We start from the raw sequence: 20387 nt of genomic DNA, 5'->3' as shown, positions 1-20387 counted from the left end.
CTGCAACCTCCACCTCCCGGGTTCAAGCGAATCTCCTGCTTCAGCCTCCCAAGTAGCTGGGATTACAGGTGCACGCCACCATGCCTGGCTAATTTTTTTTTTTTTTTTTTAAAGTAGAGATGGGGTTTCCCCCGTTGGCCAGGCTGGTCTCGAACTCTTGATCTCAGGTGATCCGCCCACTTCAGCCTCCCAAAGTGTTAGGATTACAGATGTGAGCCACTGTGCCTGGCTCTTTTCAGATTAAAGAAAAAAATTATCTTCGTATCTTGACCATGCTACCTTCAAACCAGTTTTCATTAAAAAAAAAAATCAAGACAAGAGCAATATTAGATTTATGTCTGACAGCATTAAAAAGCTGCAAGCACAAGAGGATAGAGAATACATTTTCTTTTTAAGTATCTAGGGAACATACATGAACACTGATCATCTATTAGGCCAGAAAGGAAATATCAATTTCAAAAGGCAGAAATATTACAGACATTTTCTGAATACAGTATGGTAAACCTAGAAATTAATTATCGAATCAGAAAAAATTCCCCTTGTCCTGGAGATTAAAAAATTGTCTTAAATGATGCTTGAGTCAAAGGGGGAAATCAGAACCAATGCTGAACTTCTAAAATGGAATTAAAGCATAAGGACAGTTGCTAGCATCTGTGCTGTCATTGTGTGAATTAGAAAAGGTGTTCCTTTTTCAAGTAAAAACAGAGACCAACCCTGCTGTATCTGAGTGACAATGGCCTGGAGCCCAGCTGGCTGAAAGATGAGCATGAGGCTTTAGGGAATTAGAGCCAAAGTGAGTTGGTAACTGGAGAAGAAAGAAAACATATAAATTTCTCTTCTCTAGGGGAAAAAAACCTGAGTATGAGTTTTCCCTTAAGATTGGAAGTAAATTTCTATTAAAGTGCTTGCTAGCAAGATTTTGAAGGCCAGGAAAAAGTAATATGCAAGAAGTGTTTTGATTGAGTTCTATATTCTCAAGACCTGACTCCTAAGAACAAAAAGACAAGAAAGCAGTTTATTAAAATACAAGAATTTTAATAAACTTGTTACTTTCCTATAACCCACTATAGATTTACCTGTTTCAAATGCTTTTTATTTTTCAATTTTTTTTTGAGGCAGTGTCTTGTTCTGTCACCGATCTCAGCTCACTGCAACCTCCTCCTTCCGGGTTCAAGCAAGCCTCGTGCCTCAGCCTTCCGAGCAGCTGGGATTACAGGTGTGTGCTGCCATGCCCAGCTAATTTTTTCATTTTTAGTAGAGATGGGGTTTCGTCATGTTGCCCAGGCTGATCCTGAACTCCCAGCCTCAAGTGGTCTGCCTGCCTTAGCCTCCCAAAGTGCTGGGATTACAGGCATGAGTCAACTGCACCTGGCCAATTTTTTAATTTTTTGAGATAGGATCTTGCTGTGTTGCCCAAGCTGGAGTGCAATAAGTAGCATAGTCATGGCTCACTGCAGCCTCAGCCTCCCAGGCTCAAGTGATCCTCTCGCCTCAGCCTCCCAAGTAGCTGGGACCACAGGCAGACACTACCATGCCCTGCTAATCAAACACTTTAGAAACATAATTGTGTCATTTTAACAAGTTACTGTGTAGAGTGTAGAAATCTTAGAGGATCAATAAAAGAGCCAAAAAAAAAAAAAAAAAAAAATCCCCAAATAAGTTACTGTGAAAAGTAATGGTCAAAGTTTTCTATCACCTGATGTAAATGATTTGCGAGTAAGCTTGCCAAGCCTGTCTTAAAGGATGCCTATATTCAAAGCCAAGAAAAGTCCCAGTTTGTAATTGTGTTGCTATTATAAATAACCATTCAGATAGTCCCTTCTTGCAGCAGTAGAATATTTTTGAATGGAGGGACTCCTGACATTACTTTCCTAAAATCACAAAAGGCTCTCACTCTCAGGGTTTTGTTTTGTGTGGATAACTTTCTCTTACAGTCACATCTGTCCTAGGATGGGAGCAATAAAGCCTGTGGGTGCCATGAAAGGATGGGTACCTCACCAGAGAGGACTGGTCTCAGCAATGCCCTTAAGTGGTCAAAACATGCTGCGGTTGAGGTCAGGATTGTGAGGGGATAGAGGTGAGGTAGGGAAGTAACTGAGTGCATTTAGACTGAGATGAATAGCAACCTAGAAATTGAGGGGAAGAGCTGTTGATGAGCTCTTTCTGGCATGAGGAGTAGGGGTAGCTCAAGGTGGATTTTGATGCAGGAGTCACTGGGCAGGAATTTAAGAGACTTCCATTGTGACGCTACGGATAGGCCACAATGGTGCAGTGACAGAATAAAGACCTGGTTGCTAGGGCCAGAGAATAAACACCGGGTGCCTAGAGGAGAAGAGATGGAGCCCCAGCCCTGGTCCCCTTTCCCACCCTTCCTCCCCACAAGGCTGTCTGAGATGCCACCTTCCACCTAAACATCAGCTCCCCAATTTTAATCCTTAACTTTGGTCCCTGACTTCTGCTTGATCTCCAGCCACATTTGCACGAAGGAACATCACCTGTCCATCCTGGAATCTCTAAGGTTTTCTGCTTTCCTTCTGTCCCAATGGCCAACTCTGCGAAGTCAGCTGAGATGCCCACCATCTCCAAAACCCTTAACCCTACTCCTGATCCTCATCAAGAATCTCTGGACCCTAGGATTACCATTGCCTTATTCGAAATTGGATCACTTTCCCCTTCCTCCTGGGGCTCTCTCCCTTCCCTAAAGAATAGCAGCCATCAAGTTACAGAACAACAGACTGCAGAGAAGTTTAACAGTCTCTTGAAAGAAATTAAAGATATTCTTAAAAATATGGCAGGTTTTGAAGAGAAGATCACAGAAGCAAAAGAACTTTTTGAGGAAACCAATATTTCTGAGGATGTGTCAGCCCACAAAGAAAATATCAGAGGACTTGACAAAATCAATGAAATGTTATCAACAAACCTGCCTGTTAATTTAGCCCCAGAGAAAGAAGAGAATGAACATAAACAGGAGATGATATTGGAAAACCAGGACTCTGAGAACATAGTACAAGTTTTTGCAAGAGATTTGGTAAATCGTTTAGAAGAAAAAAAAGTCAACGAAACTCAACAAAGTCAGGAAAAAGCGAAAAACAGGCTCCTTAATGTTCAAGAAGAAACTATGAAAATTAGGAACAACATGGAGCAATTACTACAGGAAGCAGAACACTGGAGTAAACAACATACTGAGCTCAGTGAACTGATAAAATCCTATCAGAAATCTCAGAAAGACGTAAGCGAAACTCTCAGAAATAATGGAGTCGATTTCCAAACCCAGCCAAATAATGAAGTGTCAGCTAAGCATGAGCTGGAGGAACAGGTGAAGAAACTGAGCCATGACACCTATTCATTGCAGTTGATGGCAGCTTTGCTAGAGAATGAATGCCAAATCTTACAGCAGAGAGTAGAGATTCTCAAGGAACTCCATCATCAGAAACAGGGAACTCTGCAAGAGAAGCCAATTCAGATAAACTGTAAACAGGACAAGAAAAATCAGAAGCCATCAGAAGCAAAGAAAGTAGAAATGTATAAGCAGAACAAGCAAGAAATGAAGGGTACATTTCATAAAAAAGACAGATCCTGTAGAAGCCTGGATGTTTGTCTTAATAAGAAAGCTTGCAATAACCAGTTCAATATTCATGTTGCAAGAAAAGCTCTTAGGGGAAAAATGAGGTCAGCTAGCAGCCTAAGATAGAAAATACCAAAAGCAGACGAAAAGGTGAATCCTTAAAAAACTACATCTGATACATCCAGCTTGTCAGGCATGATCAATCATCAGACCTTGGGCAGATCTGCTGATTCAACCAAGAAAAAGTTATAGAATAAGAAGATTAACACTTACATTACTCATTACCTCAGCAGTTATGTAAGTCCGGTCTTTGATGACCATTGTGTCTACATCAGGTTCATAACTTTTCACCTTTACAATCTGCTTGTTTTTTTTTTGTAATTATTAGATAGACAGCCTAGAGTGAGAAGTTACAGGTCCAATTAAGTAAAGATCTAAATTAAAACCAGAATACAAGGGAATATTTTTTTTTCTTTATTTAATCATTGCCTGGGGGCAGGGGGAGTTCTGGGGGAAAAATGTGTATAGTGTTTTTGGCCAGGTGCAGTGGTATTTTGGGAGGCCAAGGTGGGAGGATTGCTCAAGGCCAGGAGTTTGAGACAAACCTGAGCAACACAGCAAGATCCCATCTCTAAAAAAAAATTAAGTGTAAAAAAGTACATAATGCTTTAGTTGTGACCTTTTAAAGTCCCCTTTCTAAATGTATGTTTCCTTTCCCTATTATATACTGAAATGTGGGATGTGGGGGAATTTAAAAAATGCTGATAATCCAACCCTAACAAATCATTTTTCTCTTATAAATCTGCACTGGCTCTACTTTTTCTAAGGGGCCTCCCTTGCTCCTCCACTAGTGAACTGTGGGCATACTGGGCAGCAGAGGCCCTTGGGAAGGACCCCCTCAACTTGTTTGGAAGAACAGAGACATTTCTAAATTTCATTTTTTATTTTATTTTATTTGTTTTATTTTATTTTATTTTTTTAATTATTTTTGAGATGGAGTTTTGCTCTTGTTGCCCAGGTTGGAGCGCAATGGCATGATCTCGGCTCACTGCAACCTTCACTTCCCAGGTTCAGGCTATTCTCTTGCCTCAGCCTCCTGAGTTGCAGGATTACAGGCACCTATCACCACACCCGGCTAATTTTTCTTATTTTTTAGTAGAGATGGGGTTTCATCATGTTGGCCAGGCTGATCTCGAACTTCTGACCTCAGGTGATCCACCTGCCTCAGTCTCCCAAAGTGCTGGGATTATAGGCATGAACCACCATGCCCAGCCTAGATTTTATTTTTGCTGGAAAAGTTTCTCCCATTCCTCCAGGTATAGACAGTAGTGTTACCCAGGGGGAAAAAAGCAGTATCTTCTGTTAAGGGAGCTGGACTTCTGGTTCCAGAAAAGATGGAGCAGATGAATTTTCCCTTATTCTTCCCTTTAGGTAAGCTAAAACCCCTGGACATTATATATAAAGCAAATATAAGAAGATTCTGAAAGGTGGAGAAAAGGAAGTGGAATGGCCAGGGACCCTGAAACTTAAGGAATAACATGGTGCTTAGTTCTCTGGGTTTTCTTTTTGCCTCTTATATATTCTGAGCTAGGTGCTGGAGAAGTCCACAACCCAAAAATGTCAATGCACGTAGACAAAAAAATTCCCCCATAAAGCCTGCTTTCTTTTGCCAACAGATGAGGAAAGGAACAGTCTGGCAAGACAGAAACCTTTTGACAAAACTGCCCTAATCCAGCCAAATTGTGTAGAAACATATTTCTACCCCCATCGCCCTCAGCAAATACTGAGTAGAGAGCCTAGACATTCATCCTTGCCTGGCAGTCATGAGGCTCCCCTCCACTACTCTTCTGGGATGGTGCAGAGGAGGTAAGAGTAGGGATCCTAAAGTTCTGCCCTCCACCTGATGGTAACAGTGCTCTTCCCTGGCCTCCCCCAACCCCTCCAGTAGGGTGGAATGTCAGTGGAGGCCACATGAGTAGCCTAGATTTCTACCCCTTTTCCCTGCTGGCAGCATCAGCAGGGCCCTACTAAAAAAGAAGACTTAATAAGATCCAGGGTCCCCTAACAATGCCCAAAATGTCCAGGACACAATGGAAAAATCACTCATTATACTGAGAGCCAGAAAAATCTCAATTTGAATGAGAAAAGATAATTAACAGATATCAACAATGGGATAACACAGACACTAGAGTTATCTGACAAGGAATTTAAAGCAGTCATTATAAAAATGCTTCAGGCCGGGCGCCGTGGCTCACGCCTGAAATCTCAGCACTTTGGGAGGCCGAGGTGGGCGGATCACCTGAGGTTGGGAGTTTGAGACCAGCCTGACCAAAATGGAGAAACCCCGTCTCTACTAAAAATACAAAATTAGCTGGGCATCATGGCACATGCCTGTAATCCCAGTTACTCAGGAGGCTGAGGCAGGAGAATCGCTCAAACCCAGGAGGCAGAGGTTGCAGTGAGCCAAGATCGCACCATTTCACTCCAGCCTGGGCAACAAGAGTGAAACTCCATCTCAAAAAAAAAAAAAAAAAAAAAAAAAAAAAAAGCTTCTATGAACAGTTACAAACATGAAACAAATGAAAAGGTAGAAAGTATCAGCAAATAAATATAAAGGAGACATAAGTGGAAATTATGGAACTGAAAAATGTAAGTAATATAGCCTCACTGAATGTGGTCAATAGCAAAATATAGTTATCAGAGAAAAGATTCTATGAACTTGAAGATAGAACTATATAGATGACCCAGAGAAAATTGACAGAGAGGCTGGGCACAGTGGCTCATGGCTGTAATCCCAGCACTTTGAGAGGCTGAGGCAGGTGGATCACTTGAGGTCAGGAGTTTGAGACCAGCATGGGCAATATAGTGAGACCCCTATCTCTACAAAAAATACAAAAATTAGCCAGGGGTAGTGGGGCACACCTGTAGTCTCAGCTACTCAGGAGGCTAAGATGGGAGGATTGCTTGAACCCAGGAGTTTGACACCAGCCTGGGCAACACAGGGAGACCCCATCTCTACAAAAATTAGCCAGGCATGACAGCACATGCTTGTAGTGTCAGCTACTTGGGAGGCTGAGATAGATTGCTTGAGCCTGGGAGGTTGAGGCTGCAATGAGCCATGATCATGCCACTGCACTCCAGCCTAGCGGACAGAGTGAGCCCTGTCTCAACCAATCAATCAATCAATCAAAAAGTTAGAGTGAGAACCCAGGATCCTCTCCATCTCGCCTTCCAGGGGTAAAGGTTTTTTTTTTTTTTTTCTTCTCTCTTTTGTTTTTTTTTGAGACCAAGTTTTGCTCTTGTTGCCCAGGCCAGAGTGCAATGGTGCAATCTTGGCTCATTGCAACCTCTGCCTCCCAGGTTCAAGTGATTCTCCTGCCTCAGCCTCCCAAGTAGCTGGGATTACAGGTGCCCACCATCATGCCCAACTAATTTTGTATTTTTAGTAGAGACAGGGTTCCTCCATGTTGGTCAGGCTGGTCTTGAACTCCTGTCCTCGGGTGATCTACCCGCCTTGGCCTGCCAAAGTGCTAGGATTACAGGTGTGAGCCACCATGCCCACCTTTTTTCTCTCTTCTTTTAGAAGGGGAGGACAGCTGTCTTTCTCTTCTATATGAATGCTCAGTTTCATTTTCTCAGAATTCCTCACTTACAGTACAGATCTCATAGAGGATGACATCTGGTTCTCATTGCATGCCTCCAAGGATAAGAACTAGGACAAGGGAATCCAGCACAGTAATTATAATAATCTGTCTCTGGTGCAAAAACTTCATGTATGCATTCAGGGCAACATAAAGATGAGTATTAAAAACCCAACGAAGACAATCACAATCTCCACCACAGGTTCTATTATACCTGTAGCAGGGGCATAATAGATTTTCATATGTTGAAAGTACCAAAATGACAACTGAAATGCTGCTCCCTACTCCTAAACCAACATTGCTTTCTATGTTTGGAATATGCATCACTTTATTCAAAAGCTAACAGCCAACACTTTCTTGTTACAGCCCTTAGTGAAATAAAAAGAGATTGCCACACTTAAATAATATTGGGGGTCCTTAAAAAAATTACACACTTCTTTTCATCTGTCTTTCCTTCAAATGGAGATACCCTCCACACTATTCTCCAAGCATTTTGATTAATAAAGAATTGTGTAGTTTGCTTGGCTAGGTGCGGTGGCTCACACCTGTAATCTCAGCACTTTGGGAGGCCGAGGCAGGCAGACCACCTGAGGGCAGGAGTTTGAGACCAGCCTGGCCAACATGACAAACCCCGTCTCTACTAAAAATACAAAAATTAGCTGGGCATAATGACGCATGCCTGTAACCCCAGCTACTTTGGTAACTGAGGCAGGAGAATCGCTTGAACCTGGGAGGCAGAGGTTGCAGTGAGCCAAGATCACGCCAGTGCACTCCAGCCTGGAAGACAGAGTGAGACTCCATTTCAAGAAAAAAAAAAGAAAGAAATCTTTCCTCATATCATGAATAAAAGTCTTCCAAAGCCCTTTTAATTTCTTGTCTTTCTCATTTATTTCTTTAATTTATCTTGAATTGATCCAGAAAAAGATTCATCACGGTATTTAGGTTGATTGTCTATAAGTTGTACGATGGGTGTTTTCAAGTCCCTTTTTGGTTGTCTATGCTTTGAGCCCTTTTTAACCTTTCCAGTAAGAAAGTATGAGGCACTGTAAAAAGTAAGGATGGAATAATGGAAGAAGCATTTCACAAATAGGGAGGTAATCTAAGTCTCAACTTGTTTCAGTCTGAGTTGCTTCATTTAAAAGGTGGCGATAATAACTTTCTTTTGGACCGTGGATAAATTGTTCAAAGATTCTCTGGCTCCCTCAGCTGGGGTCTTATTGCTCTCTGGGAAGTAGGAACAGATTAAATGAGAGAATTAGAAACTAATCAGAAGCAAACCTGGCTAAAAAGAAAGGGAACAATAGCCAAAAACCCAAGCACACAGGATATCCGGAAGTTGGGGTCATTGGTGTGTTGCAAGTAAAAAGAAAGATAAGTATTACATTAAAAAGACAGCTATTCTAGATTAATGTGAGGTAGAGGAGTGGATTTATCATCATTATCACATCAATATTATTATTTTTATAAAGTTATCCTACAAACCTGATTGATACAGAAAATCATTTTAATTTTTCTTACCTTAATAAAGAAAGGCCTCAGGCAGATCATCACTGGAGTGTCACAGCCAGTTGACTGTTTTTCTTTCCTAACAATCACACACTCTTCCAGCGGAAACCACTGACCACTAATCCATATTTAATTAAATTTTCTCTCACAGGGAAGCATATATTGCTTTGGTTTGTACTGGTCTGTTAGGAAGCCTCAGTTTATGAGGAATTAGATACTGATATGTGTATTTTGCTTTGATTTTAAAGATTAATTGGTTTTTCCAATTTAAGAGAAAGTACTGTTCAATGGTCCTCAGATTTTTCTAGGGAAAGACCCTATTTTGTTTATTTGTTTCTTCTCCCTTTTTCTTGATGTATCCTATTAATCTTTAACAAAACCCAGATTTTGGCTTCATTAATCTTCATTATTTTTAGTATTCCATTTCAATGATTTCTGGTCCCTTCTTGATTTCCCTTTTTAAAAGTTGTTTTGTTGCATTTTTTTCAATTTCTTTTTCTTTTATTGTGGTAAAACAATATACAACATTAAATTTACCATCTTAACTATTTAAAGAATTTTTTTTATTTTTAAAATTTTTGTTTTATTTTTATTTTGAGATGAGGTCTTGCTATGTTGCCCAGGCTCATCTTAAACTCCTGGATTCAAAGTATTCTCCCACCTCAGCCTCCTAAGTGGCTAGGATTAAAGGTATGTGCCACTGTGCCTAGCTCATCTGAACCATTTTTAAGTATACAGCTCAGTAGTGTTAAGTATATTCATTTTCCCATTATTGTGCAACGGATCTCTATAACTTTTTTATCTTGTAAAACTCACACTTTATGCCCATTAAACACTAATTCTTCCTTTTCCCTTTCTACTTTGTTTCTATAATTTTGACTATTTTAGATAATTAATATGGACGCACAGAGTATTTGTCTTTTTGTGACTAGATTATTTCACTTAGCATAATGTCCTCCAGGTTCATCCACATTATTGCATATTGCAGGATTTCCTTCTATTTGAAACTCCTTAATATTCCATTGCGTGTATATACCACATTTTCTTTATTCGTTCAAACACTGATGGACACCTGGTTTGCTTCTACCTCTTGGCTATTGTGAATGATACTATAATGAACATAGGTATGCAAATATCTCTTCAAGGTCCAGCTTTGAATTATTGTGGGTATCTACCCAGAAATGAGATTGCTGGATCCTATGGTAATTATATTTTTAATTTTTTGAACAATCTACATATTGTTTTCCATAATAGTTGCACCATTTTATATTCCCACCAGCAGTGCAATTTCTCCAGATTCCTGCCAACATTTATTATTTTCTGTTTTTTTTTTTTTTTTTTTTTTTTTTTTTTTTTTAAGAGACAGGGTCTTGCACTGTTGCCCAGGGTGCAGTGGCTCAATTGTAGTTCACTGTAGTCTTGAACTCCTAGGCTCAAGCAGTCCTCTCCCCTCAGCCTCCCAAAGTGCTGGGATTATAGGCATGAGCCAGTGTTCCTAGCCTTCCGTTCTTTTGATAGTAGCCATCCTAATGGGTGTAAGATGACAAATCACAAAGGCAAACCGCATTTCTATTACGATTATTGATGTTGAGCACATTTTAATATGGTGATTTTTAAAACATCTTCTTTGTAGAACTGTGTATTTAAGTCCTTTGCTCATTTTTAATCAGGTTATTTCTTGTTGGTAGTATTGAGTTATACGACTTCCTTATATACTCTGGGTATTAACCCCTGATCCAATACATGACTTGCAAATATTTTTCCTCATTCCATAGGTTTCCTTGTTACTCTGTTAGTTGCTTCTTTTGATACACAGAAGTTTTTCAGTTTGGTGTAGTCCCATTTGTCTATGTTCACTTTTCTTCCCTGTGCTTTGGTGTCACATTCAAGAAATCATTGTCAAATCCAATGTCTGGAAGCTTTCCTGCTATATTGTCTTCTAGGAGTTTTGTGTTTTAGGTCTTACATTTAGATCTCTAATCCATTTTTACTTAATTTTTGTATATAATGTAAGAGTCCAGCTTCATTCCTTTGCATATAGACCTCCAGTTTTCCCAACACCATTTATTGAAGACAATGCACTTTCCCCACTGTGTAGCCCTGGCACCTTTGTGAGGAATGGCTAAATTGGGATTTTTATTTAGTTGTTTATCTTTTGGGGGGATATAGTTATGAAAAGTAATCTAATTTAAATAAGTAATGTAATTTTAATGAATAAAATGAATAAACCAAATTTACATGTACCAACATGGAGAGATGTTTTGACATCTTTTGTCAGAACTTTGGACTGATGTCAATTATGATACCTAATTAATCAAAGGAAAATTCTTAGAAATTTGAAAACTTGGGAGAGGAGAAGGATAGCATTAGGAGATATACCTAATGCAAATGACGGGTTAATGGGTGCAGCACACCAACATGGCACATGTATACATATGTAACAACCTGCACGTGGTGCACATGTACCCTAGAACATAAAGTATAATAAAAATAAATTTTAAAAAAGAAATTTGAAAACTTCAGATGAAGAACTTTCATAAAACTAACCACCTAAAATTTTACATACCTTAAATGAATATTATAGTTACAAAATTATTTTTACAACAGTAGCATTTAGCATTTCTTGTTGTCTTTCTTATTGTATATTTTCATTAAGAGTAAAATACTCAATATTTTAACAAATTTTTATTTTTTTAAATTTTATTTATTTGTGTTTTTCTGAGATGGAGTCTTGCTCTGTCACCCAGACTGGAGTGCAGCGGCATGATCTCGGCTCACTACAACCTCTGCCTCCCAGGTTCAAGTGATTCTCCCACCTCAGCCGCCTGAGTAGCTGGGACTACAGGTGCACGCCACCACACCTGACTAATCTTTGTATTTTCAGTAGAGACAGGCTTTCACCATGTTGTCCAGGTTGGTCTTAAACTCCTGACCTCAGGTGATCCACACACCTCAGCCTCCCAAAGTGCTAGGATTACAGGCCTGAGCCACCATGCCTGCCTTAACATATTTTTAAAGTCAGGTGTTTTTTGGGTTTTTTTTGTTAAGGAAGACTCCTCCAAAAAAAAAAAAAAAGCAATTTTAACCAGTCACTGTATTCTAAAAATATTGGTATCATTTATAGTCAGATTTAGCTTTTCCAATAGTGTTTTCTGAACACTAAGTGTTCAGAAATAAAAAAATAAATAAAAACCACTAAGTTTTAAATTTATTAATTAATTTTGAGATAGAGTCTCGCTTTGTCGCCCAGGCTGGAGTGCAGTGGCGTGATCTCGGTTCACTGCAAGCTCCGCCTCCCGGGTTCATGCCATTCTCCTGCCTCAGCCTCCTGAGTAGCTATTTTTTAAAAAGTTATATTAGCACTTCTAACATGTGCATCAAATGTACCTGTAAGCTCCTTTATGATAGGATGTGGGTGTTTTCAAGGGAAGCATTGTAGGTACAGCGGCATCTTGTTTACCTAGCATAATTCTCGTTTCTGAAAAGCAACTACTCAACAATCTAATTTTCTTAGCCTGCTTCCAGTCATTAGTTCTAGTATCTGCCTTGAAATCTTCTGAGTTCATGCATTTGTTATCAGCACATGAGCTTTAACTTGTTATAAGGGTTTTTTTAATACTCTTATTTTATTGCCAAGTGATGTTTGGCTTCTTAAAAGTTTCCACTGGAAAGCGTGTCCTGGAAGCTAAATCTAGTTGTTGGCTCTGGTTAACAAATGAAATACTTGCCAGTAATTTGTAATACTTTTTTCCACTTAATTTCAAAATATTTCAAGTCATTTATTTGTGTATTTCAGATATTATAAGGATGCATAGTCCCCTATGATACCTTTTTTTTTTTTTTTTTTTTTTTGAGACAGAGTCTTGCTCTATTGCCCAGGCTGGAGTGCTGTGGCACGATCTCGGCTCACTGCAACCTCTGCCTCCCAGGTTCAAGCGATTCTCCTGCCTCAGCCACCCGAGTAGCTGGGACTACAGGTGTGCACCACCACACCTGGCTAATTTTTGTATTTTTAGTAGAGGCGTGCTTTCATCAAGTTGGCCAGGATGGTCTTGATCTCTTTTTTTTTTGTTTTTTTTTTTTTTGAAACAGAGTTTCACTCTTATTGCCCAGGCTGGAGTGCAATGGCACTATCTCGGCTCATTGCAACCTCCACCTCCCGGGTTCAAGCAATTCTCCTGCCTCAGCCTCCCGGGTAGCTGGGATTACAGGCATGCGCCACCACGCATGGCTAATTTTGCATTTTTATTAAAGATGGGGTTTCTCCATGTTGGCCAGGCTGGTCTCAAACTCCTGACCTCAGGTGATCTGCCTGCCTTAGCCTCCCAAAGTGCTGGGATTACAGGCGCCCACCGGGCAGGTCTCAATCTCTTGACCTCGTGATCCGCCCGCCTCTGATTCACAAGCTGATACTTGTTGTTTTTGTTTTTTAATCAAAGTTTTAATGAAAAAGATATTAAATTTTTTTTTAGGTAGGAAGGTTTGGGCATGGAGCTGGTTGATCTTTAAAATCCTAACCCAGCCAGGCACGGTAGCCCAGGCCTGTAATCCCAGCACTTTGAGAGGCTGAGGCGGGTGGGGTCAGGAGTTCGAGACCAGCCTGGCCAACATGGCGAAATCCCCGTCTCTACTAAAAATACAAAAAATTAGCTGGGAGTGGTGGCAGGTGCCTGTAATCCCAGCTACTTGGGAGGCTGAGGCTGGAGAATCACTTGATCCCGGGAAGCAGAGGTTGCAGTGAGCCAAGATCGCGCCATTGCACTCCAGCCTGGGCTACAAGAGCGAAACTCCATCTCAAAAATAATAATAATAATAATAATAATAATAAGAAGAAGAAGAAGAAGAAGAAGAATGAGAATAAGAATAATTCCTAACCCATTTATTCCCATCAAACTGTCCAAAACTAGTAACTGGAAAGGTCCTGTAATGCTGGGCTCCTAACATTGAACACAAAGACTAGAATAATAGAATTATCTGGTATTTTCCCTTCCCTGAAAATTCCATCTTCAATTGGGGTCTACGGGTTCAAAAGCCATATTTATGAACCAAAATTTAGAACACATACTCTGGTACAAGGACAATGGATGGTGCAAAAAATATCCAGGATATCTAGCTGTTGAAACTGCAGCCCTCTCAATGACTCTAATGGTGAATCCAGCCCCAAAAGTTTTAGATACAAAAATAGTAACAACCCAATTGAATTTTACTTCATTTAAAAAACATAATTTTTCCAAATCTACTGAGCAACTGCACAGTCTTTAGTGACGCCTACGGTCACTGGGATTCCAAGACTCTCACTTCCAGGAGCGACGGGTCTTTTTATGCCTATGGGATTTATCTCGGCTCCTACTTCGAGTTCTATGACTACGCCTTTCGGAATGCGCGTTGTACGGGCTAGAAAGTGTGTCTGAGCTCCGCCCTCTGTCCCTATCCCTGGTTGTTTCTTCTCTTGCCTCCCTCCCACTTGAGGACTTGTGCTCGTGCTTGGGTTTCTCCTTCTTCTGCTCCCTCTCTACGTCCTCTACTCCACCATAGTAGGCAGTCCTGGCCTCAGGGAGCTTCCGCCTCTCCCTGGGCTGTGACTTCTGAGCTCTCCCCGAGTTCTTGCTGCTGTGCTTCTTAGGGCCAGGGTCATCCTTTTCCTTTACTGTCTTGCTTCTGGGTGACGAAGAGGATGGTTGCTCTCCCTGTACCAACCGATCAGTTTTCTCTTTTTCTTTCTTTCTTTTCTTTTTTTCCTTTTTCTCCTTCTTGTGCTTTTTTGTTGGTTTTTCGTCTTCAGAGCTCTCAGACAAACTCGACGAGTAGGTATGAGCCCCACGGGAGCCCTTGTGGAGCTCTTTGGTCACATCATCCATTTCTTCCGAGCTCTTAGGAGCCCGATAGTTAGACACATGATCCACTCGGATAGTTCTTCCTTTGACCTTGATCCCATTAAAATTGTCAACGGCCAGAATCGTGCTCCTCTGGTCTTCATAGCAGAGGAAACAGAATCCTTTGGATTTCCCAGTCTTCTTGTCCCGCACAAGATTAATGTTAACAATCTCCCCATATTGTGAGAATACACAGATGATGTCCCCTTCAGTCAGTTCATAAGGAAGCCCTCCCAGGAAGATCCAGGCGCTGTCCTTGTACTCGGAGTGCCAGGACACCTTATCGGCCACCCCAAGCTTGACCTCTTCCTCATTCAGCTCGTTGATCAGCTTCACCTTAGTTAAAGCGTTCATCTCCGCGGGCTCGCGCTCAACGTTCAGGTATCAGTGCCCGGGCGAGGCAGCCCCCGTGTGATACTTCGTGGCGCACGCGCGCACGTGTGTGTGTGTGTATGTGTGTGTGTGTGTGTGTGTTACCAACCTTATTGAGTTATAATTTACATAAAGTAAAACACATCTATTTAAACGTGTGGTCTTATGTAACCTTCACTACTATAGTTAAGATAGTAAACATTGGCCGGGCGCAGTGGCTCAAGCCTGTAATCTCAGCACTTTGGGAGGCCAAGACGGGTGGATCACGAGGTCAGGAGATCGAGACCATCCTGGCTAACATGGTGAAACCCCGTCTCTACTAAAAAATACAAAAAACCAGCCGGGCGAGGTGGTGGGCGCCTGTAGTCCCAGTTACTTGGGAGGCTGAGGCAGGAGAATGGCGTAAACCCGGGAGGCGGAGCTTGCAGTGAGCTGCGATCCGGCCACTGCACTCCAGCCTGGGGGACAGAGCGAGACTCCGCCTCAAAAAAAAAAAAAAAAAAAAAAAAAAAAAGATAGTAAACATTTCCAAGCCGGGGCACGGTGGCTCACGCCTGTAATCCCAGCACTTTGGGAGGCAGAGGCTGGCGGATCACCTGAGGTCAGAAGTTCGAGACCAGCCTGGCCAACATGGTGAAACCCCGTCTCTACTAAAAACACAAAGAATTAGCTTGGCGTGGTGGCGGGGCGCCTGTAATCCCAGCTACTCAGGAGGCTGAGACAGGAGAATCACTTGAACCTGGGAGGTGGAGGTTGCAGTGAGCCGAGATTGCGCCATTGCACTCCAGCCTGGGCAACAAGAACGAAACTCCACCCCAAAAAAAAAAAAAAAAAAAAAAAAAAAAAAAAAAAAAGTAAACATTTCCTTTACCATGGAAACGTCTCTTATGCCTCTTTTCCACTCCCTGTCCCAGGCAATTACTAATTTGATTTCTATCAATTATAGGTTAAGTTTAACAGTTACAGAGCTTATTAGAAATGGAATCACATTATATGACTCTTTTTAGTCTAGGTTTTTTTTTCACTCAGTTGAATGTTTTTAACTTCATCCCTGTTGTTTTGTGTATCAGTAATTCTCATTGTGTAAATAGATAACAATTTATTCATTTCCCTGCTGATGGACATTTGGGTTCTTTTTAGTTTTGGGCTATGTTATGAATTAAGCCACTATGAACATTTAGGTACAAGTCTTTATGTGGACATTTTTTGTTTGTTTGTTTCTCTTGGGTATATACTTAGGAATGTAATTGCTGGATCACATGGTAAGAAATTGTGAGGCCGTTTTCCAAAATGGTGTACCATTTTACACTCTCACTAGCAACGTATGAGAGTTTGTTACCTAAATCCTTGTCAATTCTTGGTGTTGTCAATCTGCTACTTTTAGTTAATCTAGTGGATGTGTAGAGATATCTCGTTTTGGATTCCATTTTCATTTCTCTAAGGACTAATGATGCTGAACTTTTTTAAAATTTTTTAAAATTATTTTTATTTTTATTTTTATTTTTTTGAGGCGGAGTCTCCCTCTGTCGCCCAGGCTGGAGTGCAGTGGCGCGATCTCGGCTCACTGCAAGCTCCGCCTTCCGGGTTCCCGCCATTCTCCTGCCTCAGCCTCCTGAGTAGCTGGGACTACAGGCACCCGCCACCGCGCCCGGCTAATTTTTTGTATTTTTTTAAGTAGAGACGGGGTTTCACCGTGGTCTCGATCTCCTGACCTTGTGATCCGCCCGCCTTGGCCTCCCAAAGTGCTGGGATTACAGGCGTGAGCCACCGCGCCCGGCCTGAACTTTTGTTTAAAAATGAAACTTTTTGGTTTTTTTGGTTTTGTTTTAAGACAGGGTGTCACTATGTTACCCAGGCTAGTTTGAACTCCTGGACTCAAGCGAGCCTCCTGCCTCCCACCTCAGCCTCCCAAGTAGCTGGAACTCTAGGCACGCACCAGTGTGCCTAGCATGCTGAATATTTTTGCATATGCTTTTTAGCCTTTTATATACATTTGTGAAGTGACATTTCAAGCCTCTCGCCCTTTTAAAAAATTGGATTATTTTCCTATTGCATTACAACAGCTGTTTGCATTTTAAGTTGGTAGAGTTTTAAGGTACATATTTAAACTGCTAGACTTACATATTTATTCTGCTCTAGGCAAGTGCATAGAAAAACATCTCTAAAATCGCCATAGCATTGAAAATATTACCTGAGATGTCTATCCTTGCCCCATCTGACCCCCAGGCTAAAATCTGTTTCCATTTGAGATTGTAAAATCATCAGAGCAAATGACCTAATATTTTAAGTTTAATTGATATTTCTTTAGTAAAGGCAAATAATTTCTTCCTACTCTTTCACCACTAAACATGAAGGGTGTGCTATTTTTTTAAAAAAACATGTCTTTTTCAATTCATCTCATGTTAAAACCAGACATAACCATATTATTCCATTTAAAAACTGTTCAGAACTATAAAAGATTTTTATTTCAGTTTATAAAATGGATGCTTCAATATACAAAGATAAATTATGATAAATAAATTATTATTATTGGCCAGCATGGTGGCTCACGCCTGTAATCCTAACACTTTGGGAGGCTAAGGTGGGTGGATTGCTTGAGCTCAAGAGTTTGAGACCAGCCTGGGCAATCCCATCACTACAAAAAATTAGCTGGGCATGGTAGCATGTGCCTGTAGTTCCAGCTACTTAGGGGGCTGAGTCAGGAGGACTGCTTGAACCTGGAGGTTGAGGCTGCAGTGAGCTGAGATGGCGCCACTGCACTCCAGTTTGGATGACAAAGTGAGACCTTGTCTCAAAAAAAGAAAAAAAGAAATTATTATTATTCAATTAAATTTCTAATAAAATAGAAAATCTCTTCCATACATCAGCCAACATGTGGAAATGTCTAAAAATTTAGAGCCTCAAATTGGGCAATTGTTTTAAATGTTTATTTGTGTCATAAAATTGTGTTTCTGCAACAAGTAAATTAATATTTTAATCAAAATATAAATAATGTAAATGTGAATTTTTAAAAAGAAAAATTTTAAGTGAAAAGCAGTAAAAAAGAAAATAATTCAATATATTACAGTAAACTGATGGAAATTCCACTCAGGGTAGAATTGTGGGTTCTTGGTCACCTGTCACTGTTCCAATCTACCTGTTTGACAGAGTAACTGAAGCAAAGAGAGGTCAAGTCATTTGTCCAAGACCATACCACTTGCTAGTGAAGATCTGGAATGGGAATGAATATTCACTAGCAGGCTAGTGTTATATAACATATTTTCTTATAACTGAGAACTAAAATTCCTATTAAAAACCTATACTTGTGCCAAGCACGGGGGCTCACACCTAAAATCCCAGTGCTTTGGGAGGCTGAGGCAGGAGGATCTCTTGAGGCCAGGAGTTCACCAGCCTAAGCAACACAGTGAGACCCAGTCACTACAAACCTTTTTTAAAAAAACTAAACAGGCATGTTGGCACGTGCCTATAGTCCCAACTGTTTGGGAGGCCAAGGCAGGAGGATCATTTTTTTTTTTTTCTTTTTTTTTTTTGAGACAGAGTCTCACTCTGTTGGTCAGGCTGGAGTGCAATGGCACAATCTTGGCTCACTGCAGTCTCTGACTCCCAGGCTCAAGCAATTCAGCAGAAGGATCATTTCATTGCCTAGGAGTTTAAGGCTGCAGTAAGTTGTGATTGTACCACTGCACTACAGCCTGGGTGACAGAGCAAGACCATGTTGCCAAAAGAAAAAATGGAAGGAGAATGCCAGCACTGCACTAGCCTCTTCCCTATCAATTTAAAAAAGAAAATGTCCCTTTTGATTGCTGAATAATATTCCATAGCATAAATGTACCACTATTTAACCACTCACCCATTGAAAGACATCTGGATGATTTCTATTGTTCAGCTATTACAAATAAAGTTGCTGTAAACATGTATTTATAAGTTTTTGTGTTAACATGTCTTTATTTCTCTGGGATAAAAGCCAGAAATGCAATTTCTAGGTTATATGTTAGCTACATGTTCAGTTTTTATTGGTTGTCTTTTCTTTTCTTTTCTTTTTTTCTTTCTTTCTTTGACAGCACCTTGCTCTGAAGCTAAGGCTGTAGTGCAGTAGTACAATTATGGCCCACTGCAGCCTCAATCTCCCAGGCTCAAGCAATCCTCCCACCTCAGCCTCCTGAGAAGCTGGGACCACAGGTGCATGCCACCACGCATGGCTAATTTTTGTATAGACGGGCTCTCACTATGTTACCAAGGCTGGTCTCAAACTCCTGGGCTCAAGTGACCCTCCTGCCTTGGCCTCCCAAAGTGCTGGGATTATAGGTATGAGCCACCATGCCCAGCCACTACTTTTAATTTTATCCTTTCTAATAGCGATGAGTAGTGACATCTCATTGTGGTTTTAACTTGCATTTCTCTAATGGCTAACGATGAACATTTTTCTGTGGGTTGATTTGCTACCCACTTATTCTCTTCAGTAGATTAATGTCTCTTTATGTCTCTTTTGCTCATCTTCTAAGGATTATTTGTGTGTTTTTATTGTTGAAGTTGTAGATTTTTAAAAAGATATTCTATGTATGAATTTTTGGAAATCATCTATTTCCAGTAGTACATGGAACAAGAGTGGTAAAAGTGGACATCCTTACCTTGCCCCCAATCTTCGTGGAAAAGCATTCCATCTTTTAGCATTAAATATGAGTTAATTGTAGTTCTTAATAGATATTCTTTATCAAGTCAGAAAGTTTTTCTCTATTGCCAGATTTCTGAGACTTTTTTAAAAGGAATAAGTGTTGACTTTTTTGTGTTTGTGTTTTAAAGACAGGGTCTTCCTCTGTTGCTCAGGTTGGAGTGCAGTGGTACAATCATAGCTCATTACAGCCTGCAATTCCTGGGCTCAAGCAATCCTCCCTGCTCAGCCTCCTGAGTATCTGGGATTACAGGCGTGCACAATCACACCTGCCTAATTTTTTATTTTTTGTAGAGACAGGGTCTCACTACGTTGGCCAGGCTGGTCTCAAACTCCTGGCCTCAGGTGATCCTCCTGCCTCAGTCTCCCAAAGTGTTGGGATTACAGGTGTGAGCCACTATACCCCGCCTTGAATTTTTTCAAGTACTTTTTCTACATGAATTGATATGATCATGTAATTTTTTAAATTTAGCCTGTTAATATGGTAGATCATATAGATAGATTTTTAAATATTGAACCAGCTTTGAATCCCCAAAATAAACCAGCTTGTTGTAGTAGAATAATTTTGTATATTGCTGAATTCTGTTTGCTTAATGTTTTGATAGGAATGTGTGATTTTACATTCATAAGGGATATTGGTCTGTAGTTTTCTTTTCTGTCTTTGTCTGGTTTTAGTATTAAGGTAACATCGATTTTTAGAAACGAATTGACAAAAAATGAATTGGAAAGTGTTTCTTTCGTTTCTAATTTCTAGAAGAGAT

At 40.5% G+C, this 20387-nt stretch overlaps 2 protein-coding genes across 2 annotated transcripts; one reads left to right on the top strand and one right to left on the bottom strand.

Annotated features, from left to right (window-relative positions):
- The first annotated feature begins 2303 nt into the window (after positions 1 to 2303).
- Positions 2304 to 4026, top strand: SPZ1 (spermatogenic leucine zipper 1). The gene has a single exon (XM_050795689.1). The coding sequence runs from the start codon at positions 2543 to 2545 to the stop codon at positions 3689 to 3691; it is 1149 nt and encodes a 382-aa protein (XP_050651646.1). The 5' UTR covers positions 2304 to 2542; the 3' UTR covers positions 3692 to 4026.
- Positions 4027 to 13602: 9576 nt separating this feature from the next.
- On the bottom strand, positions 13603 to 14987 carry LOC126957607 (RNA-binding motif protein, X-linked 2-like). The gene has a single exon (XM_050795714.1). The coding sequence runs from the start codon at positions 14937 to 14939 to the stop codon at positions 14007 to 14009; it is 933 nt and encodes a 310-aa protein (XP_050651671.1). The 5' UTR covers positions 14940 to 14987; the 3' UTR covers positions 13603 to 14006.
- Between the last annotated feature and the right edge of the window lie 5400 nt (positions 14988 to 20387).

The sequence above is a fragment of the Macaca thibetana genome, chromosome 6, assembly GCF_024542745.1.
Source record: "Macaca thibetana thibetana isolate TM-01 chromosome 6, ASM2454274v1, whole genome shotgun sequence".
Lineage (NCBI taxonomy): Eukaryota > Metazoa > Chordata > Mammalia > Primates > Cercopithecidae > Macaca > Macaca thibetana.
This window is presented reverse-complemented; position numbering and strand designations above follow the sequence as displayed.

Excerpts from the sequence above, each read along its gene's own strand:
- SPZ1 (XM_050795689.1), top strand. The coding sequence starts at position 2,543 with ATGGCCAACTCTGCGAAGTCAGCTGAGATGCCCACCATCTCCAAAACC.
- LOC126957607 (XM_050795714.1), bottom strand. The coding sequence starts at position 14,939 with ATGAACGCTTTAACTAAGGTGAAGCTGATCAACGAGCTGAATGAGGAA.